This window comes from Battus philenor, unplaced genomic scaffold (genome assembly GCF_028537555.1).
Source record: "Battus philenor isolate CCGP_79_NKW_IND1 unplaced genomic scaffold, ilBatPhil1.0.hap1 SCAF_17, whole genome shotgun sequence".
Classification (NCBI taxonomy): domain Eukaryota; kingdom Metazoa; phylum Arthropoda; class Insecta; order Lepidoptera; family Papilionidae; genus Battus; species Battus philenor.
The window spans coordinates 8,419,632-8,446,408 of NW_027181679.1; the positions used below are offsets into that span (position 1 = coordinate 8,419,632).

The window sequence follows — 26,777 nt, forward strand, 5'->3', positions numbered from 1 at the left end:
GTGATTTTGTTTTACTTCTTTGGAATAGTTCAAAAATATTAATTTGTTCTCACATTCTTTGGCTTTTCGTGGTATAAATTTACGTTATGTCGTGTGAAGATCTTATCAAAAAAGTTTATAAGGTACATAAAAAATTTATAATATGACAGTCACACGTATTTTTTTTTGTTAATATAATGATAAATATATCAAATATATATATATAACTTATATTATTTTATTCGTTATATATGTATAACTTTCTAAATAAATTTTCACAGTAATAAGGTATGATTTACAGCCTTAGTTAACTTACTTTAACCCTTAAATGCATGGAATTTTTTATTGTGATAAAAAAAATATATATGTTATATTTATTATAATATATGTTATATATAGGGGTAACAAATACGGGAAAAATAGTAAAATAAATATTTATGTAATACTATCATAAATTTTTAATCAAAAAACGTATGATATCATTTTTGATACAACATGCATTTAATACCTAATATCCTAATAGTATATCACGGCCCTTAGAGATTTTGTTTTTTTGATAAGGTGTTTTCTATTTTCAGGAATAATGAAAAATGTTTGCAAAGTAATGAATTATTTATTAGGTATAAGTAATTAAATGTGGAACTTGTTAAAACAGTCAGAATTTTTTTTGAGCACAGAAAAGCTTTGCATTTTTCACATTTGATGCTGCTTAGCAGCTTACACCCTGGCATCATACACCGCATGCGATTATCCGTGCGTATTTGTTTGTGGTCAGTACCATCGTATATAATGTCTGTTGATGGCACTACCTGAAGGGTATTCCTCCGCTTAGGAGCTGGTTCCTCTATAGTACCGTTAAGAATACTACTACTACTTGGTCGACCTCTTGCAGGTTGGGTGTGGATTTTATATTTACATAGAACATCTGCAAGTTCTGTTCTAAACTCTGCTAAATTCAATATATCTTTCGCAGCTATCTTCTTTTTATAGCAAACCTGCTTATAAAAGACCCACGAATTTATAACCGTCAAATTAAGAAGATTATGGAATAGTCTAATGTACCACTTCCTACTTTTCATGCGGATTCTGTATCTGCCCAAGTACGAGTCCATTAAATCTACACCGCCCATATGTGCGTTGTATTCTTTCACAACCTTTGGACACTGTTTAAATTTCTTCCGCTTCTCAACCTTATCGTAGCGCTCAATCGTGGATACAGGTTTAGCGCCCACATAAGTAGACAGCAAAGTCACTTGTCTATTATCTTTCCAACTCACTGAAGACATTTCAATTCCATCGTAGCTGGTCACGTATTCTTCATAATATCCCCTCTCCACAGACTTTGCCATCACTTGTTGCTTTGTAGACAAATTGCAAGATTTTCCAAGACGGTTTCTCTGCACAGTTCCTAAACACCAAATGCCTTGTTTTGCCATATAGTACATGAGTGGCAAAGAAGTGTAGAAATTGTCAAAGTAGACAATGTGATTCATTCTTCTTGGAATGGCACGAGATAGTTTTATGACGACATTACCAACGGTTCCTACATCTGTTTCTTCTTAGGATATAAGTGACTGCTTTTTCCATATAAGCCTTTGCACATCAATAGCTTCATGAATTGGTTGGTTACCACTACTAGTATTATTGTGTATACCTGGCACAAGGTCTTCAATTAAAGGAGGATCTTCTATCAAAGGGGGTCTTGCACATCGGCTTGAGGTTTAAATTGCGCACCATCTTCAATTACTGCTCGCAGCTCTGCAGTAGTTAGAATTTCTTCAAAATCGTTTTCATCTACTTCGTTACCGTCGTCGGATAAGTAACCATCTTCTAACTGGCTTAAATAATCTTCAATATCCTTATCGGCAATTCTTTTACGTTCCATTCTAAAACAAAATACATAAAAAGCTCAAGCCCGCAACCAAGCGAAAATGTAAACAAGTCAAAGTCCCAAATGCATGATGTCTCATTTTTGATACAAGCAAAAGAAATGCTTTTATTATTTATAATATAAAATTCGAATGTAAAATATTATGGTACCATGCAATCAATAGTACTTACCTACGATAAAATATTTTTTTTATCTGGATTAGCTTCAAGATTCATTCAATAACACCTGATGAAAACTTTCAAATTCACTTGTTGTTGAAACTTGTAACCGACAGCGAACAATGACATATTAACGCATCATAAAATGGCGGACTAATCACAATGCTTTACTTTTTCCTTCAGAAACTACTATTCGTTTATATTATAAGTCAAAATTATGCGTAGTAAAAATTTTAAGGGCTCTGAATCGTGTAAAACTTTCTGTTTCGTTTTTAATACAATATGCATTTAAGGGTTAATTATGGTTGCTACAAACTGTGGTTAATATCAGAAAAAACATACAATTAAAGGGCAGTACAATCCTTATCAATAAATACCCGATCTTTTGATATTTTAAATACTTGCCAATAACTTACAATTCTTAACCATTTTAACATTTATTATAATATATAATTATACCAAACTATAACAAGGCAGTTTAGCAAAAATTTCAATCGACTAAATTCATTTGACTTGAATAGTGCCTAACTATTTATTTATTGCACGAAATGCGTTAATGGTTATTGTAAGTAAAACGATGTCTATAGTTACGAGTGTGTGGTGTCAGATTTATGATTTAAATTAAGATTATTTAAAAAAATAAGATGGTTTGGCGGCAGGGTGGTGCTGTTTGAATCGCTAACCATGTGGATTATTCAGTCACAATGTTGCAGTGGTCGAATGAACATTGTACGTTCGCCGTTGAGGCATTTTAAAGATTATTGATTTTGTTGCACAATATTACTTATAATTAATCATAAAATTAACAGGATATTTAGTACTTGTACGTATTGCAACTGATGACAATTTTATTAGTGATATTATATTTTATCCCCATACGCATAAAATATTTATAATAAAGCATTAATTAATGATTGATAAATAAGCATTGATTGTTTTGAATCAGTGAATCAGTAGCTAGATTTGTCAGATATTAATATAGATGTAAGGCCGGTTTAAAACGAATTAAACCAATCGGTTTAAAACGAAAAAAACCGTTTAAAACCGAAAAAACCCATTTTTTTCGATTTTAAACGTTTAGTGTTGACGACTATGTTTTTCTTAAATATAAACACATTATCTATTCCAAGCGTAGACATTACCTAGCTAAGTTGAAAAACTATTACCTAGGTAACTATATTGGTTATTTTGAAAAGATTTATCAATCAGTTTCATTCGGTTTAAAACCAAACTCACACACATGCACTTTTCACGCGGAGAGACGTCAAGATGCAACGTTGCCAGCTCGCCTACTCCACACCACACACACACACATAGCGTGTTGCGTGCGGACATGTCAGTGTTGCCAGTATTGTAAAAAAATGTACAAATTTGGATTCAATATAAACGAAATACGAATACCTACCTATTATAAGTTTAATATTTATATTTCAGTAGCCTTTTGTAAACAATTACTCGGATTACTCCTATTCCTATTCAATTAAGTCTAATATTAATATAAGTCTAATATTTGGAGATATTATTTTAACTTGGTTTGGTCATACCATACATACATACCATACCTAACGTTGTCTCTTTCATGTGCAAGCAAAACAGAGGGCATTCACTGTGTGTGTGTGTGCATAGCAGTCGGCGGTGGCTCTCTGTCGGCAAACTCTTTGAACAGAAATTGAGGAGTGGACCTTTGAGTAGACCTTAACTACTTGGAAATAAAGGTCAAAACTCCTATCCACAATTTCTTTATGATTTAGGTACATATTTTAATCTATGGCATGTAATATTGTTTCTTTATAATTATAGTACTGTATATGTAATATACTTACCTGCATAGGTATAAACTGCATAGGTAACTAACACAAGACCAAGTATTGTCGACATTGATGTGTAAAAACACTGTTCTTATATTTTAGTAGGCGAGTTTTAAACCGTTTAAAAAGATTTATTTGGGGTTTTAAACCGCCACTTTTGGTTTTAAGCGTTTTAAATCGGCTTTTTTACATCTATAGATATTAATCTCGTACTGTCTTTCATAGCTAAAAGTGACAGTGACAGGAATAAAGAGTACTGACGCGCTTATTGTGACAATACTTTGTGTGTATACATACTTTTTGTGTATCTTCCGAGTGCGTGAAAATTATTTGAGAATGTCCTTATTTAATGTTTTACAACAGGTAGTTTCCGCGACTGTGTCTGTGATAAGATTCATTATTAATTTAGTACAGGATGAACCTAATCATGTAAACAGTACATATCAGACAAAAAAACAGTTAACGTTTCATGTAAGTCTTATATTTTCTTATAATTCAATGATCTTATTAATGTTTATTATTTGGCAACTGCATGCGATTCGTTACTATTGTGACATTTATTGCATCATATAATATGTACAGATGTCTATCGCGTGATTTATTTATTGCACGAAATCCATAGTTTTTAATTTTTGTTATTAAAATAGGTTTCATATTCAAACAATTATGCATTGAAGGTTTTATAAATAAACTTATTGTAATTTTAAACTCTCGCTTAAGTTCGAGTTTCTGCCTTACAGTGGATTATTGTCATTTCCAATATAACTATGAAATGCGATGCAAAATTATAACGCCGTTCAGTTACGGAAACCAGCCCAAAGATACGAGACAAAACTGCTGAAATTTACATACTTGTTTATTTTGTGATAGCAAATATATTGTCTTAACAACTTAAGAAATAATTTAAGAAGTAATGTAAATTAGTATTTTATTCCTTCTTAGATAAAAGATGTTTTATTGTTTACATTGTTATTATTATATATGAGCCATTGATTGAGTGATTGGATCAGAAGATATTAATTTTTTTCATTCCTTCTTACAACAGTACTGGTAATGACAGAAAACTAGACCACTGCATAGAATGTCACTACTGTGTGCATCTTATTGTGTGAGAAGTTTATTAAATATGTCTTTATTTTGATTATTTACAGAGAGTGAGGCAAAATTGTAGGAAAAATTATGCCTCAAACATTGTCTGCAAAGAGTTGTAAGTAATAATTTTTCTTTGACTGTTACCCATAAATTTAATAATTTGTTTTGTGTCTGAAGTTTGTTGGCAAATATGTATTATAAATGCATTACTTGATAATAAAACATTTTATGTTGTGGCTTTTTAAACCAGAATCATATTTAAAATAAATTAGGGATTAGGTCAGATCAAGGTAAACAGATATATGCTATAATACTAGTTTTGTGAGCTTTAAGAATATTTCCTTAATAATTACCAGTTGTGGACTGCTCTATTACTGATATTGCAGTCGCCATCATCATCATCATGTCAGCCAATGGATATCCACTGCACAGAATAGACTTCCCCAAAGGATCACCACAATGACTGGGTTTGCATTACCCGCATCCAGTGATTTTCCACAACCTTGACTATGTTATTGGCCCACCTAGTCATAAGCCAACTCAAGCTGATAGATGTGAAACCCCAAGTTTTGATTGCCACTTGAGAATATATTATACTCTATGGCTGAAATATGGTATTTTGACTGGAGTGTTTACAGCTAAGTATTTAAAGTATATGGGCAATATTTATAGCAGTAAATAAAACTGAACAATAAATATCAAAAAAGCAAGTCTAGCTTTTTCAGTGCAAGAATGTGATAGGCATGCTTATCACAAAAAATATTAATATCCGTTGCTAGAAGATATAAGATTTAATATACAGAGTGATTAGTTAGAAATGTAAAAGATTTAAAGGGTTAACTGTATAACTCATTTGTTAGAAAGAGCTTTAAAGCTTTTAAACCCATTTTCAATTATTATATGAAATTATTGAAAAATTTTGATTTTACAGACTAAGTAAATAGTCTCTAACATATTCTAAATAAATAGAAAATTCAACTTTAGTTTATTCTGATTTGCGATATTTTAGCCCCATTATGCATGGTCAGACCAAAGAAAAGAAAAGAAAGATAATATACTAAAGGTTGAAAATAAGATTAATAACAGCATGAATGCGGCCAAATAGTGTCAAACTTATCACATGAACATAAATTGTCGCATTCATCCGCTTATAATTAAAAGAGTTCACACATTCAGTACAATCAAACATCATCACAAAGAAAATGAAATGGTCTTATATATGAAATATATTTAAAGACTTAGATGGAAGATTTATAACTATTCAAACTAAAGGCACAGTCTCTTAAAAAAAAAAAGGTTAGGCGTCAATAACGACCAAAATGTCAATGCAAGTTCCGGCTGGTTTGAAAGGTTTAAAAAACGTGTAAACTTCCCTAAAGTGAAGTTTTGTGGAGAGGCAGGAAGCGCAGATTGGAAAGCTGCCCTAACGGCCATACATTCAAAAAGAAGTTAAATGCAAGTTCGGTTTTAAAACACTTAAAGATCGTTTCGTCGGGGTAACAATGTCGCTGATTATAAATTGAAGGCATTTATGGTATGTCATTCCAAGAACATTCAAGGGGATCTGTAGGAGCACACTATCAATGCATTATCGTAATAATAAAGCGCGGATCACATAATTCCCTTTTGAAGACAGTTTTAACAAAGGCTTCATTTTATTCGAAAGACAGCTACAAATACCTGTAGCTCCAGATGATAATAATGCTTATGTGTATTTATTGTTGTATGTAAATGTCAAACTAAATATTATTACCGTATACTTTTACTATTTATTTTTGTATGCAATTCTACTTTCGATCATTTCCGAAGATTTCGACCTACGTCCGAAGTTGCGAGAATTAAGAACTGACTTTATAAATAGACTCTAGACAAAGTTGATGTTGAAGAGGTCTTTTACTGCACAAAATTATGTTCTTCTCGTCGCTCTTCATATATTCTTTGGTTACAGATATCCTATTCCGCAGAATTTGCTCACTTATTCCACAAAAGTCGCTAAGAATCCACAACATGACCTGGATTCGGACCTGGAAGTATGCAAAATAAGGTATGATTTGCTATATTTGCCAATAGTGCATAACATTAGGAATTGTTTATAAAATTTATGTCCTACTACATAAGCATTACAAAGTTGCCTGGCAGATCGGGAAAAATTCAGAATTTTATAATTTACAACCATTTTTTGTAACATTGTAACAATTCATATTGTAATGTTCTAATTGTGCGCAAGGATTCACCTACCACACACCCTGCTTAACAATGACCACACAATGCATTTTTCATCTTTTCAGATTTTTGGCGAGTGGTTTTTTGCAATCTAACATTTACGCTAATAAATTTTTATTGTTGGGTAAAAATTTGTATAAGCGTTCCCGAAGTATAATAAGCAATGTTACAGAAAAATTTAATAACTAAGGATCTTTTTTAATAATAAATTCCGAAATTGTGTATTTTACAGTTAATTAGCTGTAACCTGCGCGCGGTGCTACTCGACCAATTAAAATAAATTTGAAGAAAATACGTTACACAAATGTTCAATTCATTTTGAGTCATTTTATTGATCTTGTTCATTTCGTAAAACTAGTGTCATTGCGTTTCGTTTCAATTCGAGTGTTGTTGTGTGTGTGTTGTGGGATACACAATATTTCTTGTTTTTCCATTTTGTGCGTAAACGAATAAATCGGAAAGTTTTTCGACGCGTGAGCTGCCCATGTGCGAAGCATGAAGTCTCCAAATTTAATCCACACACTTGCAACGATTGTCCTTATGTTTTGTTGATAGTCATTACAAAAGCGAGTTTCACCAGGAACTGCAAACGTTTGAACTCGAATGGCATATCTGGCGGGTCACGTGGCAACAGTACGTCTTCATCTTTGTATTTTCCAGTCAAAATTGTTGCAAATTCGTGGTGGATTTATATTGCGAAGACGAATGACGGTTATGCCAATTTTAACGTAAGAACGTGCAGTGGCATGCTGGGCAAACTGAGGAAATTTGTGAATTTAGTTGGATATTTGTTGACAACTTTATTTTGATTCACTACACTATTACATTCATACACTACACTACACTATTACATTCATACATTACACTACACTACACATTATATTCTTAACGGTGAAGTTGATGGTATCGACATCGATGTTTTTGGCCTGTAATATAGCACGCGTTCTGAGCCGTTTGGGAAAATCTTTCAGAAGTTTGCTGACAATGTGTTATTTGCATTCGCCCATTTTCATTAATTGTATTAAAATTTCCAGCCGATGCATCCCGTTGTACACGCATGTTGGTTTTCAAATTTCTGTAAATGACGCCGGGTAACTGATGATGATTTGAGACATGCTTTAAGTTCTTCAGCGGGTGTTGAACGTGGTATAACCAACAGAGTTTGTCGAAAATCAGACAATAAAATGAGACCTCTCAAATGCAGTGTACGATCAAACGCTTCTAATGTTTTCTTGTGACACATTGTACATTCGTCCCATATAATAATTTGACACGTTTGAGTTTATGTTGCATGTTAGTACCTCAATGTTTTGCTAATTCAACGACAGTTTTAATGCTTAGTGGGCTGTGCGGCAACCATTCAAAAGAATTGCCTCAATTCAAAATAATGCAATGGCCAGTGCGATTTTGTTTTGTGATCGTATTGTTGCCAAAATGAGTGAAAGAAGAAAAGTCTTGCCTGTACCACCGGGCGCATCTATGGAAAACAGTCAACCGCTTTGTTCTGTGTTTGCAAGTATAATTTTGTCATACGCAATGTGTTGTTTTGCAACCAACTGCGGAAGATTTGTCACATCAAAAGTTTCTAGTTCGTTAGAATCAGTGTGTTTTTCTTAGCACTGGTCAGTTTAAAACAGGCATTCCCAGTTACACCAGTACCTTGTTAGCGATTGCTAGACATTTGTCTTCTATCACAATCAATGCCTCACTATACACGTTTGGTGTGAATTGAATGTCCCAATTTTGATTCCCTGCGCAAATTGATGTAGAATATCTCCACTCTTGTAGTCCTTAAATTTTTCCCAAAGATCAGAAAGGATTCTTATCACGCACCACTCGAAAAGTCATCATTCATTCTCTTTTTTCAATTTAAATCAGCATGAACTGTCACCGTAATACATCAGTACCTCACTTTGCGTCGTTGTTACGTTCCAAAAAAACACGACGCAAATTAAATCGCCGCAAAGTAAATTAAGATTTTCTATAGCAAACCATGTAAAAATCGAAGATAGGTTCCAGGGTCACGAAAATACTACTTTTTAATAAGAAAATTGAACAAAGTAAACATTTAAAAAACAAAAATAATATAACTCTGCCAATAAATAAACAGATATAATATTTACCTTTTTTGTAACCAGAAACAACACGTAAAAATTTATATAAATTTATTATTCTCTTTTAAAAAAAAGCGCAACAATTGAAACTGAACTCTTAAAATTAGCAAACCAAATTGAAAATAAAACTGTATTCAATTTGCGTTGATTTTTAGTTAGAAAGGGAATCACCGAGTTTTCATGGCATGGCGCAATTAGAAACAAGGGTTGCCATCTTTTGGATAAAAAAGAAAATTTCAGAAAAAAAAATTAAAGACTCGAACTCAAAACAAGGCAACCTCGATCTAACGACGCACAGTGAAAATTAGTACTAATTAAACAGCGAAGTAACTTCGAAAAAAACGCAAAGCGCGGTATTGGTGTACATAAAATTCATTGGATTGATAGTGGCGTCATCTGTCAAAAATTGTCATACCAACTTAGATTCCGTAGCGGGCTTATGCACGACAACTTTGATTTTTAGATCATCACATGATCAAATGCGTAGTTTACGATTCTATAAAGGGCATACGAACAAACATTCATTTTTTATATGTAGATAGATAACTATATTTTAGTATTTTTTAATTAATCCCCTAAACATAAATTCTCTTTTGTGACATGTGTTTATTTATTACAGGGAAAAACTTCAGCAAACTATTTCTAAAGAGAACTATGCGTATATTTTCCACAGTCTATTGTGGCTGGAAGAGATTGAAGCTAGACAAAATTTAAAAGTTAGTAAAAGTTTTATTTAAGTTTTAATTGACTTCTTTTGCATTTTTGGCACAGCTTGTGCAAAAACATGTGATAATATTTTTATTCAGATTCATCCGAAAATATTAAAAAATCAAAAGTAAGTTAAGGAAAAAATAGCAAATTACAGTGAGTTCATGAGATCTCTATCTATAGTTTATCTGGTTTTATAATTCAATAACTACAAACATAATTATGCAGACTACAAATTTTTGTAAAACTATTTTTTTAAACATTCAGTTGCCCAACGTCTTTGTACCAATTTTAATATTTGTTATTAATAAAGGTAATACCGCTATGAGCTCTGCTTTAGTAAATAGCAATAGTTCTTTATAGTATTTATGTAAAAATATTCTGGTTTTACTGGATATTGCTCTAGAATTTTTGGTTTAAGCGCGACATCGTATTGAAAAGAACTCGTATACATTATCATCCTATTTAATTGTATTTTTCATCAGAAATTAGATGATAAGTGTATTATTTACCATCTATCACGTAGTATATAATACTTTATGCGTTTTGTAATTTTTTTCAATCAAATTTAGGCACCTGCCTACGGGATATCTCTGCAACACTGTAGGTTGATTAATAGAGAATGCCATAACGCTATTACGCGAAAAGTCTGCCATTAAAACGATGCATATAAAGAGTAAATTGATAAATAAAGACTTAATAACAATCACAAACGTAATAATATCAAAAACTTTATAAACTTAGTTATCAATTTCCTTCTAAGTAAGAATAAAAACTTTTCATTTTTAACTGTTTACAGAGTAGTCCATCATAGTGGGTTTAGGAAAAAGTATGTAATTTTAATAAACTTATAATAGTCTATGCATTTACCATTTTTCTGTTGGTTTCTATGAAAAAAGAAAAATTTCAAGTTCAAAATCAAGTTTGTAAAATTTAGTTTGGAGCAGTTTTTGATTTGTTTGGCTTTTTGTCAATCAAATCTCAACGAGTGATACGAACGAAGAAATTAGATATATTTTGAAATATTATTTCTAAAATGAAAATAAAGCACTGTAAGGCGCGAAATAAATTTATGACGTTATTATGGAGCTAATGAAATAGTAGCATAAAGTTTAAGAGTTTTTAAACGCGAGCTTTGATGTCAAAAATGCACATCATTCTGGTCGTTTAGTTGCGTATAAAATGGACGCCAATTTGGAAAAAGTGGATCAATATTGGTATATTAACAATCACGACGTAGCTGAAGAATTGACCGTTTTCACGCGAGCTCTTTAAAAAGAAATGAACGGTCCACGTTGAAGATCTGTTAAGCTTCCCCATCTGTAAAAACTAGGGTTAACTCGGTATAAGGTGTAGCTTGTTTATTATAAGCTTTTATCGCCAGGTAGAACAATCCATTTGAATCTCTACTGCCAACAATTGTTGAAAATTAAAGCAAAACGAAAAACGGAAGTGTATGTAGCATATAGCTATTCGTCAAAAATTGAGATAGTTTGTCTAAGAGGTGATATACGAGTACATACACTTACATACACCTTCAGTTTTCCATCTGTTTCGATCTTCAGAATTCTTTAGGCAGGGTCAAGTTTACATCAATAAAGGATTGTCAAAACTACTTGTTGCGTTCTTGTTGTCGGATTTTCACAGTTTCTCCAGTAAACGCTGTAACTACCAACAAGATAACAAAAGGTCAACAAACATAATGGCACCTACGAGTATATATATGTAAATAAACTTTGAAAAATGTGCTTTCTATTTTTATATATAACGCGAAGGATTTCCCCCAATCAATTATCACTACTGTTGTTAATTTCGTTTGGTACAGTAATACTTCTTTTTTTTCAGAAATGTAAACTATTCTGTGTGCGATTAAATAAACGAAACCATCAATATTGCTTTAAACTGCCAGGTTTAAAAAATTGTGGATTGCGTTATATGGGCTGTGAATCCCAAAGTATTAGAGACGGTGACGAAATGTTGCCATTGATTAAAATATCATTGTTTGCGGGTAAGATTTAAGTGTTTATTATTCAATGTAGCTAACACTAACAACCTTAAGAAGGGTTTTAGGCTAAACGCCCTCTGCGCGCTGCCCTCTCGCACCCGTTAAATCTACCAATGCCACTTGGGCAGCAGTACTTGGGCCACTTGGGCACTAGGTAAAAAAATATTTTACAAAAAAATAAATGAATTTATTAAGAATATTAAATAATATCAAAATCTAATATAATAATTGCATTTGCTTCTAGATATTTTAATTAATAGGTAAATCGTAATATGTTAGCTGAGTAAATAATGTTTTGTTAAAATTTTAGGTAGCATGTTACTTATAGAAGATGTGGAGAACGGCCGCTTTATTAATGAACGCATTGATTATATCGAAAAAAACATTGTTTACTTCACCAGGTGAATATATAAGGTTTTTTTTATCATAATTTTACATTGGATATATTTTGTTTATGTAATAGTACTAGAACTCCTGGGTACTTATCGAACCTGACAATACAAACAGTGGTGTAGTTTATTAAAAATCATAAATTTTGGTTTGTGTTCTTTTTTTAAATATTTTTTAATAATATGTATTAACTGCTTTTTTGTCATTTCTTTTTTTGGGGCACCCTTATACTTTAAATTTGTAAGTCCGTAATTTATTGTACCTTCTCTCCATCTCTTGTCAATGTGTTTTAACGATAAATCAGATATATTTTAATAAAACATGGTAAGATTATAAATAATAAATTAACTTGAATTAATATTTTGACCGATTGAAAGAGCAAGATTGAAAGAGATTGAAATAGCAATATTTCGACATTGTAAAATTTTTCTTCGGATGCACTATGTGCACTCTATAGCCACGTTTTATAAAAATAAATGTTGTATATGTCATAACTAACGAATTTGTTCGTGTAAATATATTTCGGTCATTTAAGGGTTATAACGGAAAGTACCTTGCCGATTGGATATTGTTAAAAGTAAGCAGGTAAACAGAATATTGTTTTTTGTCTAAAATTTGCAATATTGTTTTATTTTTAGCCATGTTGATCAACTGGAAACTAGGCCGTGTAACATTGACTTTAAACTGTCAAGAAATATTTTTGTTCGATTACATGAAGCCATCGATGACGTCTTGAATTATTCAAATCTTTTCATTTTCCCTCAAGATACGTATCAGAGCGAACCTGTGACTCCGATAACCAGGTATAATACTACTTCACTGGTATGTAGCAAATTAAGTTTTAAATTTCGCCGAGCATATTTCAACAATGTATTCTTATACACAGCTTACTAATTGTTTACGTTATAGAATTAAATTCTGTTGCCGAGTTATAATCATGTGATTAAGAATTCTAGGAACTGTTTATCGAAATAAAATATAGTTTGTTATGTTGAGTTCCTTTGTAATGTTCACGTTTTGTTTTATGAAAATCAATTGACAATTATCAACATTTTCTTGGCCTATGCTTTCCCATAGATATCTTCCGATAATCTTAACAAGGTTGTCTGTCAACCTTCCGGGTGGATGTCTTACGCTGCGCTTGCCGATACACCGTTTTCACTTTTAGATACTTTAGGCCACAGCGGCTATCTATTCTATGTGCTACGTGACATGCCCACTGCGACTTAAATTTGCTAATTCGCGGGCCTATTCGGATTACTTCCATCCGTCAACAGAATTTCTCATTCCTGATTCGATCTCGTAAAGGAATCCCGAGCGTAACCCTTCCTCCTCATGGCTCGTTGAGTGACTGAGGTTGTCGATGAGGCCCGAAGTTAAAGACCACGTTTCGGGGCCGTAAATCAATACTGGTAACAACACACATTTGAAAATAAACACTCCCAAACGTCAATATAGGTAATTTTTCAAAGAAGAGACTCATTGATCGTAATACAGTAAAACCCTAGTTACTACCGATCGTGACCTAGTTATTATTTAGGGCTGGTTATTATTGACTCTGTGTTAGGCACTAATCGGTGTAACATAACTCCTGATGATGCCCCGTGGAGGGGAGAAACACGTGTTAAGTAATTTGGCGGTGGCGGTTGTGTAATTCGCATTGTTTGCCGCATACGCATTTATTCGCGGGTTGGCGGGCGGTGCATTTTATTGCACGACTACCACTGCATGTGCGGAAGTGGCTAAATGTTGGTCCTTTTCTTACTTAGGATGGACTTCCGCGAGGTAACGCCTGATTCCATTAAATATTATTTAGGGCTCCAACTAAAGATTCAAATAGCTATATTTATGATCGTTGTGTGGAGAGGCGCCTTATTAGGAACGCAAGTTCAGAAGTTCATTCGCGGTGGATTAACTAGGCAAAACAGGCATTTGAAATCCTCGCGTGAATAGCAAATGTATTATATATGCGAGGAGGGGGGCAGAGAAAGAACCAGGTCTACGGTTAAGTTGATAAGTAGGTTTATGGTTACAGTCCGATCGAGACCGATGTACTACGAGTTATGCGGTACAGATTCCGGTCGAACAATTATTAATAAGTGTTTTAAACTTGTAGGTTCATTAATACAAATATATCAAAGAATTACGAACAAAAGCAAGCTGTGAACTGCATTGTAAATGGATGGTTTGGTGAGACACCATTCATTTTGCTTGGACCTCCCGGAACTGGAAAAACGGCCACTATCGTCGAGGCAATTCAACAGGTGTAATATTATTCTAAACTATTTTAAAACGGTTCATTGTCTTTGTACGCGTATAAATGAATTTAATTTGCTTTTAAAAAATACTTAATCTGTCAATAACATGAATTGAAATACTCAACGCGTTTTCAACAACAACAGTTCATGCTAAGGGCCCTCTCGAGTGGAGTTAGCTTGGCAGTCCTGAGCCTAAGGTCAAGAGATGTATAGAGGTCTGGACCAAATGCCTTCTGTAGTCTGACAATAAGACATCTTTGATCAATGACATCATCGATGGTGCTAGAAACGACGCATCATCTGTCACACCTTTGGCAGAAGATGCGTCGTCTTACAGAAAACAATCTTGAGTTAGTACTAGACATTTGATATGGCACATTAAGAATTATACTCTCTTATAAATTCATTCACTTTTAACCAGGTAGGATTCCCTCAAATATTAACACGATAACCGATCTCGTGCCGCGCCCGTCCAGCGACTTCTTGCAGTTAATTACGTATGTCGACGGTACCTTTCACATGTAAATTAAGAGATTGTCAAAAGGGTAGCGAAAAAATAGAAGACGTATTTTGTTTTGTGAATGACTTGAAATATTATACTAGTGATTATCGTCTATAATTGCGAATCTAACCCTGTAGCTAGAAACTGAACAAAACTTAATTAATATTTTGATTTCGCAGCTCGTCATCCGAGACAGCCGTAACAACATTTTAGTGTGTGCGCATTCCAACGCTGCGGTGGACAACGTGGCCACTTTTTTGCTTAAGTTCATGCCCGAGGACCCCATTCAAAAACTTCCGTTTAATAATTTTCTACGGATTTATTCCAAGAATTGTACCAAGTTAGTACACGATTCGTATATTAACACTTAAAGAATTCACGGAAGTGTTTATGTTTATTATTTTGTTTATGTGACTCTGTGTTTGGCACTAATGTGTAACATTACTCTTGAGGATTCCCCGTGGAGGGGTCAAACACGTGTTGAGTGATTTAACAGTGGTAGTTGTGTAATTCGCATTGTTTGCCGCATGCGCATTTATCAGCGGGCTGGCGGGCGGTGGACTTTATTGCACGATTACTGCTGCATGGCGGAAATAGCTATATATGGGTCCTTTCCCTACTGTTTATGTTCGTTCAGAATAAATAAAGATATGGTGCATTTGATATATTCTGGTGGGCCATAAAAGAAGGCTCTTGTTTACCCAGAGAGCTATGCTCTGAATTTCGCTGCGACATTGAATGAGAAATGAGGAGATCCGCAGAAGAATCAAGGTGACCGAATATGTCCAAGAATTGCTCGGTCGAAGTAGTAGTGTGGGGGCAGGACAAATCGCTCATGCAACCGATAACCATAGGGGCCTAAACTTTCTCGAGCGGCGACCACGAGCCTGTAAACATCACAATGTACTAGGTGGTCGGCCGACCACATAGTTAAAGCTGCAACAAGTGCGGGCTACGCGACGTCGTGGCTATTATCTTTTAGCTGAAAATAAGAGATAGTATGTTGGTGCTACGACACTCCTACAAATTCATAAAGATGGCGCATAATCTGTATTTAAGTCTACCCGTAGGCCTCTTAACTCTAATATCAATTCACATAAAGATCTTCGGAGAGAAGGTTCACACTTTCCTCCGACCACCGAGTAGGTATCAATTAGTCAATGCAATTCTTCAGGCGTGTCATTTGACGTAGGATTTTTTTTTATATCAGGGCTTGCGGATATGAAATCCGCGAGCCCGAAGTCCGGTGAAGCTGTAATAGTCATACACGCTTTGACCAATCGAACATAGTCTGTTTGGGCTTTTGCTCATCTGATGCTCTTCGGAGAACATTATAACGCTGTCATTAGAAATAACTTCCAACAATAATAAATAAAGTACGTTTGCAACGGGTTTAATACTTTGAATCGTTATTAATAAAATGTAATATCGGTATCATCTTCAGTTTGGCTCACTAAACTCTTATTGGTTATAGCATCTACAGTGAATCCCGAAAAACAGAATTTCAGCATAAGTTGGCGCCTGTTTTTTTTAAAGATTTTCCAAATCGTGTTGCTACTATTCAATGTTTATTTCAGTTTTTTAAATTACCTTACATACCTTGTCATTTTTAAGCTCTCGCGGCTTTTTGCCGATTGTAGACTGACACTATACGTGAGTACTGACACATTATGAGCGGGCCGGGCATTGTCGCTTAAAAGCGGTACAGGTATTATAACCCGATTAAAATCACCACTTTTAAATGACACAAGCTAAAAAATATGTTTTATGTAATGTTCGAATTGATGTATTATTATTGGGAACGCGTTAAATATATCATCCGGAGCAATCATAACAAAATTTGTTTATCTTACAAATTTCGTTTATATGTTATTATGTTTGTGTTTCAGAACTTCGTTTGTTATAATACTTTACTACTCCTATGACAGTGCAACGCGTTCCTAGACCAATTTGTTACAATGTTTCAATTTGTTTGATGGGACTGATTGATAAAATATTTGGTCGTCCCCTTTAGTTTATTTTTTTATACACAAAGGTCTTATAATAATTTCATTCAGCTTTTCATTTCGTTTTTACCCATAACGACACAAGCGTTCGTAGCGTTTGCACTATCAGAACATCAACTCGTATTTTTGATTTTTTTTAAACGATATAAATTCATTTAAATTTTATTATTTGATAACAATGGAGTCCGACAGTGATAGTGATGTATACGCAGATAACTTATCGCAGATTTCAAATGATGCGTTGTTTCCTGATTTAAGCAGTGACAGTGACGAGGAATTTTCCGAGCTAGCAGAAATCGAGTTTTGCCAATACCATCCAGTGATTGACAAAAGTGATAATGAAGTGCTTGATTGGTCAAAAACTGATAATGTGCCAAATATTGAACAATTCTTAGGACAAAGTGGGGTTTTTGTAATGCCAAATAATTCTGAAAGTGTAGTTGAAGGTTGATGTAGATGTGGTTAAACTCTTTATTGGAGATGACTTATTTGAATACGTGGTGACGGAAACTAATCGGTATCGCGCGCAAAACTCAGATTTATTTAGAGACAGGGCAAAATCTGTGAAGTGGAAAAATGTGACTGTGGTGGAGTTAAAGAAAATGCTAGGGCTACTTCTCCTAATGGGGCGAGTTCGTAAGGACACAAGAGACGAATTTTGGTTGACAGAGAAAACCATCCAAACTCCAATTTTTGCTGAAGTAATGAGCAGAGATAGATTTAGGCAAATATGGTATGCGTGGCATTTCTCAAATAATGATGATAGAGATGACAGAGATCGCCTTAAAAAGATTCGCCCGATTATATCGTACTTATTGCCAAAATTCCAGGAAGTGTATAAACCAGAGAGAGAATTATCGTTAGATGAAAGCATCATCCCATGGAGGGGTCGCCTATCATTCAAAGTTTGCAATGCATCAAAAACTACAAAATATGGATTACTGATACGAATGGTATGTGAAGCTAGAACTGGTTATATTTGTAACTTTCGTATGTACTGTGGAGAAGGAAGTCGTTTACAGGAAACTATTTTGAATCTACTAGAACCCTATTCCAATTTATGGCATCACATATATATGGATAATTATTATAATATTGTTGCCACTTGTGAATTGCTTTTACAACATAGTTTTCGGACTTGTACCTGAAAAATGCTTTATTAGCAAGGGGAGAATCAATGTTTCGTCGCCGCCGAAACATTTTATTACAATGTTGGCAATCAAAAAGGCCTGTCCGAATGATTTCAAGTATACATTCAGCTAACATTGTAGAGAGCCATAATATTGACTGGGTGACAAAAGAACGCATTTGGAAGCCGATGTGTGTTGTTAATTACAACAAATACATGAAGGGAATAGATCGCGCTGACCAATACTTGTCGTATTACTCGATTGTACGTCTTACCAAAAAATGGACGAAAAGGGCGGTCATGTTTTTCATCAATTGTGCGCTATTTAATGCTTTTAGAGTTTTTAAAACATTAAATCCACAATCAAAAAAGAAGTATAAGGTATTTTTACATGATGTCGCCAAAGAATAGATTTCTGATGCTACTCCTGAAAACAGAGATAATCCTGTACCAGGTACATCCGCTACGCCCAATAGAAATGATCCTCCAAGGAGATTATCAAAAGATGCAAGAAATCATAAGCTAGTAAAAATTACTACAGAGGGTACAGAACTAAAGCCACAGAGACAATGTCGTGTATGTGCCGGGAATAAGAAAAAAAGCTTAACCTGCTATATGTGCGAATTTTGTAAAGTTTCTCTACATCTTGGAGATTGTTTTTTTTAAATACCATACGCAAGGAAAACATTAAGACCTACACGTAACCTTATAAAATAGTAATATATTGTTCTATATAATTTATCAAAATATTTTTGAAATGAACAATTCAATATGTGTTTTTGTATTTCGTAACTTTCTTTATTCTTATATTTTTATAAAAACAAGTGATAAAATTGCCCAGAACTTCATAAACTTACGCGGATTTTAGCAATCCACCTAAAACTAACCTACAAAAATTGGGAACTAATCCTAATATAGGCAAAATGGATGTAGAAACTTATTCTAGACACTTTTTATTTATGTATTTTTTTCAAAAACTTGTTAGTTTTTGAGTAATAGGGAGTGTTTCACCGCTTAAGAAACTGTTGGCATTGTTTCTTATCAACTGTTATTTTAACATTATTGCAACACAAACCTTCTTTCAGACAGGATTTGTCTGAAATAAGGTTTGTTTTCCATCCATTCCATAATTAAATTTGTAAATCTTATGTTACTTTCCTATGGGTGTTTTTATTAAAAATTTTGCATAGAGCACGTTTAGTACATTATATTTAAACCTGTTTTCTTTATTAACAGAATACCTGAGAATTTGAAACCATTCAGCAAAATCGGACCCGTGGACTATAATGTTATAATGAAACACAGGATTATACTTTGCACACTCTGTCATGCAGCAAGTTATGAGTAAGATATATGACTCATTGTTTGTATTAGTTGACGCGGTTCCTCTTTATCATATAATTGTAGCCTTTTTTTATCTGGGTTACGCTGCTGACAAGTGGCGACGAAACTCAACTCTGTTGTAATTACCTATCATTACATTGTTATTATAGGGTTGCCTCCTTTATAACCGCAATATCCATACATTCAAACGCTTGATTGAATAATTTAACATTATAACGCTTGTCGAAAGCAGGTCGTTTTATTTGTTTAAAAGTTTTAATTTGTTTGTAGAAATATTTAAAAAGGCAGTTTCGTTTTAAAATTTACGAACGGCATTCCACAAGACGGATCCTCCTTAATAGATGGCGTCTAGGAATTATTCTAGTTATTTTAAACGAACTATACTGATAGTCACATATTCTCTATTTTGTACATTGCAAGTCTATTAAAGCTGGTGGACCCCACTAGGTGGCTAAAGACATAATGGTGGTGGCGGGACTTCGCTGGATGCGGGCAGCGCAAGACTGTTCATCGCGACGATCTTTACGAGAGGCGCCTTGCAGTGGGCGACTGTCTGCTGATATGATAATGATTATGATTATAATGATAATGATTGTGATTTATTAATAACACAATGAAAAAATCGTAATAAACCTTTTTTGGTTTAATTAGTCTTGCTTGACAGCTAGACATAGGTGTTTTAATTTGTGTTGTGACTAGTAGAAATAGATAATGTTTTCACAACAGTTGTAAATTTCCTTTTTTTTCTTTCCTTAAGCTTGTGCCTAATGAAAATTTAAAAGAAATTACACGAATTGGTAGAGCTGTTCGTAAACTAGCTTAGTAATATATAAAACAAAATTATTTAGCTAAAAAAATTTTATTAATCGTAAAAAATTGTTATAGTGTTATTTTACATTTTCAGCCTTAGCTTTATTACACATATAGTGATAGACGAAGCAAGCCAAACCAGTGAGCCGTCTTGTCTCTTGCCCATACATAAGGTCCAGTCGTGCAAGTTAATTTTATCCGGTGATCACCACCAACTAGGACCGGTGGTTGTTTCAAAAGAAGCCAAAAAGTATGGCCTCGGTGAGTCACTTATAAAATTTATGGCTTAAAACGAAGTTAAGAAACTAATTCGTAACAAAAAAACATTGTGGAATTGGCTTTGAAAGATTAATTAGGGACCAGGTTTTTCAGGAGAAACAACATTTCGAACTTGGCAGTTGTCTATGCATAAATGTACGTTGTATTAATATGTCTCAGCTTTTCGTAAATGCTTAGCAAAGCCTATTTAGTATGATAAATATTAGTTTGTTTACCTTCGCATCCTCATTTAATTATCACAAGAAGTCTAGAACAGCGCCACCTGTTGTCAACGGCGTGTAATTATTATTTGTCGTAGGGTTCCATAGCTATAATGATATTTTACAGGCAGAGTTAGTACCTGAAACAGCATTATTTGTCTTATTAGCTACAACGTTATAGGAATGAGTATATAATGTTTGAAAAACTCAGATATTGGTATTATTTGTTATCGGCGTAATTTCGCCTGAAAAGAAACTCCTGTCCTGTAAAGTATTACAAGTCTTATGAGAATGAATTTTGACCGTTTAAAAGAAATAGACTGCACACAATATCATTTATCGATACTAAATAACGTATCAAAAATGAAGGTTGAAAGTAATATAAGATGTACTTAGGTACATCTTATATTACTTTCAACCATTATTAACTCAAATATTACGGAAAATTTTAAAATACTAAAGTATAAAACTCAACTACTGGTGAATCATATGTTGCTTTGTTTTTGTATTGTGAACAAAAAAAACGTATTTTTACTTGTTCAGCCTTCCAAGAAATAGCTAAGTGTAAAAGCTCAACACGATTCTATTCCGATATGTATACGTTCAATATATGTTAGATTTTTTATTACACCCAACCAGTGGCGTAGCTATGGTATTTGGGGCCTGGGGCAGATTGGGGCTTGGTGCCCCCCCCCCCCCCCCTAAAGAGTCTAAATAATTTCAAAATTCAGAACAGAATGTAGTTAATATATATTTTTTTGGTTCAAAATAATAATAAATATATATAAAATAACATAAGATCTTAATAAAATTTATTGGGAAAATTTAAAAACGAACATTCCTCGCTTTTTGGCCTGCAAAGTCAATAATCACATTTTCAAAATCAATAGTGTCGACTAGTTCATGTTCTATTGACATTATTACAAGATTATTTAATCTATTTATCATTAAATAATCTTACAATAATGTAATAATTTATTATTTTGTCATTTAGTGCCCTTTTAAAAAACACTATGTGTTTTGCGAACGAAAAGCTTAAACACTGTGTATATTATAATTTGTAACGGTTTACTTTTTTTTAGTCTTCATATTATTTAACAACTTTTTTAGCACAAAAATAGTAAAATTCGATATTCTTTTTATGTTATTTTTCTTTTAACATTTCATTATTCATCATTTAAAAAAAAAATCAAAAAAATTATTTTCAACTTTGGTGCCCCACCTGCTTGTGGTGCCTGGTGCGGCCGCCCCGCTCGCCACCCCCTTAGCTACGCCACTGCACCCAACTTTATATAATAACTGTAATAATTAATAAATACAATTTTTTCAGAATTATCACTCATGGAACGATTGATAAAAGAATGCCCCATCTATTCTGCCAATGATAATAAATATATGGTAATGTTAAGAAATAACTATAGAAGTGATGCTCAAATTCTTTCTCTACCAAACAAAGAATTCTACGACGGTAAACTGCGTGTAAGTACATTATTTGCCTAATAAAATACGCTTATTACGAAATTTATTTCAAACCTGACAAATGATCTGACACTTCATTTTGTTTTAAAACAACCCATGATTTGAAATGTATATAAACAACGTTTAACCTTTTTTTGTGTCGTTTTTTAATTTCTTTTAATTAGACTCTTTAATTTATGACCGGCAATTACCTGATAGACGCCCACTGCAAAGCATAGACCTCTACTAAATATCGTAACTGACCGGTTCTACACTGCCCGCATCCAGCGACATTCCTAGACTTTAACTAAGTTCTCAGTCCACTTAGAGGGGGCCTACCCTATACCAGCTCATGGTAGCCACTCTTGTTCCTTTCGACCTCAATGGCCACCCGCGATGTGCTCCACTAACAGCCATTTTAGATGAGCAATCTTTAGAGCTACCTCTTCCGTTCAATAAGTGCTGGAATAATAATAATGTAACATTGTAATATATTAATGACAAATAAAACATTAAGGTACATACATAACCCTAACTCGTCGGATTGTTTAAAATTGAAATACCAGCGCCACTTGCTGCCTTGGACTCGGTGGCCATGTTCATATAACTTGAGGGGGTGTAAGTGTCACTGTTGTTTATTTAGACTCTGATGTTACCATGGATATCTACACCTTTAGGTCTTTACTTTCATTTTAAGGCAGTACATATTACATAAATTAATGCAGATGAAGCTTAAAGATCTGTTACTGACCAGTTATCATGACAAGCAACTGAAAAGAGACAAACATACTCTCATCGGTGCTGCCAACCTTTTCAAAATTTATGATTTGCAGGCACTGGCTGATAAAGATGTATTAAGTTATATAAATATATTGGAAGACATAATTTCATCTAATTGTCGCGCAATAGAATTTCACGGTGTCTTTTCTGCTGAGACGAAAGTTGGTCAACCCCCCAGGTATGTATATTAGGTAACTTATTACAAAGAACAATCATTTATATTTTATTTAGGTGTTGGAGGATTGATATCGTTCAGGAAGCTCCGAGGCTCAAGGTCACTCGAGAAGAGTTGATCTGCAGAAGAGGCAAGGTCACCGTCGGTCTAATAATTTCTTGTGGCAGTGAGCGGGAAACATTGCTCGTGCAACCGATTGCCGTTGATGCCGGGAGGTTCTTGAGTGGCGACTACGAGCCGGTAGACGTGGCGTGGGTAGGTCTCTCCCACTAAGCGCGCTGACGACATGGTATAAGGCCGCGGGTAGTGACTGGATGCAGGTAGCAGGTAACATAAGAGCGATCATTGTCCTTATCCTTGGAGGGGGCCTACGCATAGCTTAGGGCGTGTATCGAATTTAAAAGAAAGAGAAGAAGATTGATATTAGCTTCAATAATTTATTTTAATGACAATATCCATATCTCTTAATTTTTAGCTATTACAATAAGGACGAGTTTGAAATTGTAAAGCAATATGTTACAAAACTTCTATCAAAATACCATGTTGAAGAAAAAGACCTTGCTATTATTGCACCCTATAATGCACAGGTAACAATTCTGTATATGTTTTTTTTATGTTTATTAAAGATTTATAAATTTCTTTTAACGTTTTAAAATTCGGTCTCCTTTACATAGACTTAATTGCACATTCTATTTCATCACTCTGCGTTCGGTTAACAGTTGTTGAGTATTTAATACTTAATGCTCAATAAGAGGCCCAAATATAGTTCCCTCGACTAGTTGAATCTATAAAATGAAACCGCTTCTGTATTTGGTGTCAAGTGATTTGGAACACCAATATTTAACAAAATATTTATTTGATCTCACTTACGGTATATAAATAATTAGAAAATTATCCATACGATAACCAATTGGTCTCGTCGGAAACGAGGCCAGATCGTTTATCACAGGGGACGGCCAACCCTCGATCATATTAGACGGAAGCGTAGCTGGAGTTTCTTCCGCCACTTCTACCCCCAGCGCTAACACTTTGCGAAGTGGCGGTAGTGATATTAGCCAGGCAATAACAATTTACCAAGACGAAGTTTGGCTCTCTCTGGCGACTTTATGTCGGAATTCGCGGGTATTATTGACGAGTGACAGCCCAAGCCAAGGTTTCCTCGTGGGGGCTCTTGAGACTACTAGTCATTCCATGGAGCGTCCGCCGAAGCGATCTAAGAGCTCGACGCCCTCCCAAATCGGTATAACAGTTGCAAGTAGCGACCAGAACGGAGTCGATCTAGGGAACCCTCGTGGTTCGTCTTAAAAGAGGTCTTAGGCTAGGCGTCTTTTAAGCCTTGAAGCTTCGATCTGCGAAATTTGAAAATTTAAAAAAAAATTGTTAATTGTGCCATGTATCCAGATTCAGATCTAGATTTATTTACACATACATAAAATTACCATAGAGATGTGGAAAAACGTTTATTGAATAATTAACATAATTACGAACGGTTGCGCATCGTGTCCTGGTTCAAATCTGACTCCCCGAGAACTGCAACGGCCGCGGGCGCACGTGCTACAAGAGCGCGTATAGTGCACGCCGTGCGAGTTAGCGAGACGAGTAGGCGAGACGAGCAAACGATTGAGCGTTGTGACGACGTCCGCGGGAACTTTCACATAAGGCGGCTTTTTATGTAGTGATATTATTACACCATATACTTTGCCATATAAATCAAGGTTCTTTTGTAAGTGACACAACTATTAAAAATTAAAACAAAAAATGTATACATTATCAAAATTAAAACAAAAGTTATTGCGCGTAAGAGGAAACGTCTGACTTAAAACTTTAGGCACCCGAAGAGTTCTTAACGTCAAAGTGTTGCCACTGCACGTAATCCTCGTTAAGAAAAATGTCTGAAATATCAAAAATCTATATTTTACATAGATATAGATTTTTGTCATCAGATAAAATCTGTGCTGTCGAATTATCGACACCATCTTCTTGACCGCAATAATCATAGCAGTTTTTTGTTAAAATTTGATTTTGCATTGCAGGTTGCTGTAATAAAAGATTGGATCTGTAAATGTGCATTGCAAGTCGATGTGAATACAGTAGACGCATTTCAGGGCCAAGAAAAAAGAGTGATCATTATCACAACTGTCCGTGGTCAGGGCGAAAGCAGGAATAATCTTGGTTTAGGGTTTGTTAAAGACGTCAAGGTAATTAGTATGTCATTCGCTAAAAACTTTAATTATACATGCATAAAGCTCTTTATTCTCGCGTATAAGCAAATTGACTCACTCTAAAGCAAACAGCTGAATTTTTTTCAATTATGTTTAGTGCTTTAAGAAATCTGATTCATCATCAGAGATTTGAATATGTGCTTGGAGAGCGAGTCAATTTGCTTGCACGCGAGTGTATTTAATATACCTCATAAATCTATTAGTTATTAAATATCCTATGTATTTTTTTTCAGCGTTTTAATGTAGCCTTAACTAGAGCTAAAGCAAAAGTTATTGTAATAGGCAATCCAATTTGTTTAAAAAAAAGTACGCTGTGGAATAAATACATGACATTATGTCAAGATTTGGACACTTACTACGGAGACTATGAAAAGTCTGAGTCACCGGGAATAAATCGGCTATCATTGAAAATCAACAAACTTCTTATATAGTACAAGGGTTTTTGTTTTTTTTTTTTTTTTATATTATGACATATTATTATACAATTATTTCATGACTAAAATTATATATAGAATTAAGAATAATAAATTTAAGTCAAAACTTTGTTTTATTCACATGTAAGGCCCCTCGCCTTCAGCGACTTTTTATAGCAAAGTTGTCGCTCTTAATGCGTGATAGTCGCATTGCAATGCGCTACAGAAGTGATTTCAATCAGTACTGAATCACGACGGAGAGAGAACGGAATGTACTGAATCGTAGGCGAGGGCACACAGTCGGCGACCGCTTTGCTACTATGGATACAGACGCGCGACTGCATCTGCAAAAAGTAACAGTGGACGAGGGGCATCATCTCTTAACTGCTCTTTGTAACCCTTAGAAAAAGATAAGTACTTATGATTAATGCTCAAGAATTTCTGTTTGAAATGGGCATCGAATTAATCTCTTATCTTTTAATTTATATCCCTGGATTTAATAACAAAAAATTCTAATTGAACTATTTTGTAAGAATATATTTTAATTAATTAATTTTATAATTACTAATATTATACATTGTAAGTATGCCTAGTGTGTTTGTGTTATTCAGAGATTACTAACTAACGCTTCAACACTAAATGTCTGAACTCTGATCTTTTAATATATGTAATGAAAATATAAAATGTTTCTTATTTTAAATCCTTTTACACGATACTTTTATTATTATTAAGAGTTTAGATATTCATTTAGTGCAGCTGATGGGCTGCCACTGCAAGACAGGCCATTTACGTACAAGGTAGTATGTCTGACCAGAGCTATGATCGCGTAGGTC

General features: G+C 34.1%; 1 protein-coding gene and 1 pseudogene across 2 annotated transcripts; both read left to right on the top strand.

Moving 5' to 3' along the window:
* LOC137919738 (putative helicase mov-10-B.1) lies at positions 1-26,593 on the top strand. 2 transcript variants are annotated; one of them, XM_068762913.1, is made up of 16 exons: positions 1-122; positions 4,988-5,043; positions 6,877-6,972; positions 9,885-9,981; positions 11,819-11,981; positions 12,289-12,379; positions 13,007-13,171; positions 14,485-14,632; positions 15,308-15,468; positions 19,500-19,607; positions 20,512-20,678; positions 22,227-22,375; positions 23,188-23,312; positions 23,785-23,896; positions 25,343-25,507; positions 25,765-26,593. In XM_068762913.1, the coding sequence occupies exons 1-16, from the start codon at positions 87-89 to the stop codon at positions 25,960-25,962; spliced, it is 2,037 nt and encodes a 678-aa protein (XP_068619014.1). In that variant the 5' UTR covers positions 1-86; the 3' UTR covers positions 25,963-26,593. The 2 variants fall into 2 exon arrangements, with proteins under 2 accessions (XP_068619014.1, XP_068619013.1); XM_068762912.1 differs by lacking the exon at positions 1-122 and adding an exon at positions 4,103-4,307.
* On the top strand, positions 17,313-18,282 carry LOC137919996 (piggyBac transposable element-derived protein 4-like; annotated as a pseudogene).
* Positions 26,594-26,777: the final 184 nt, after the last annotated feature.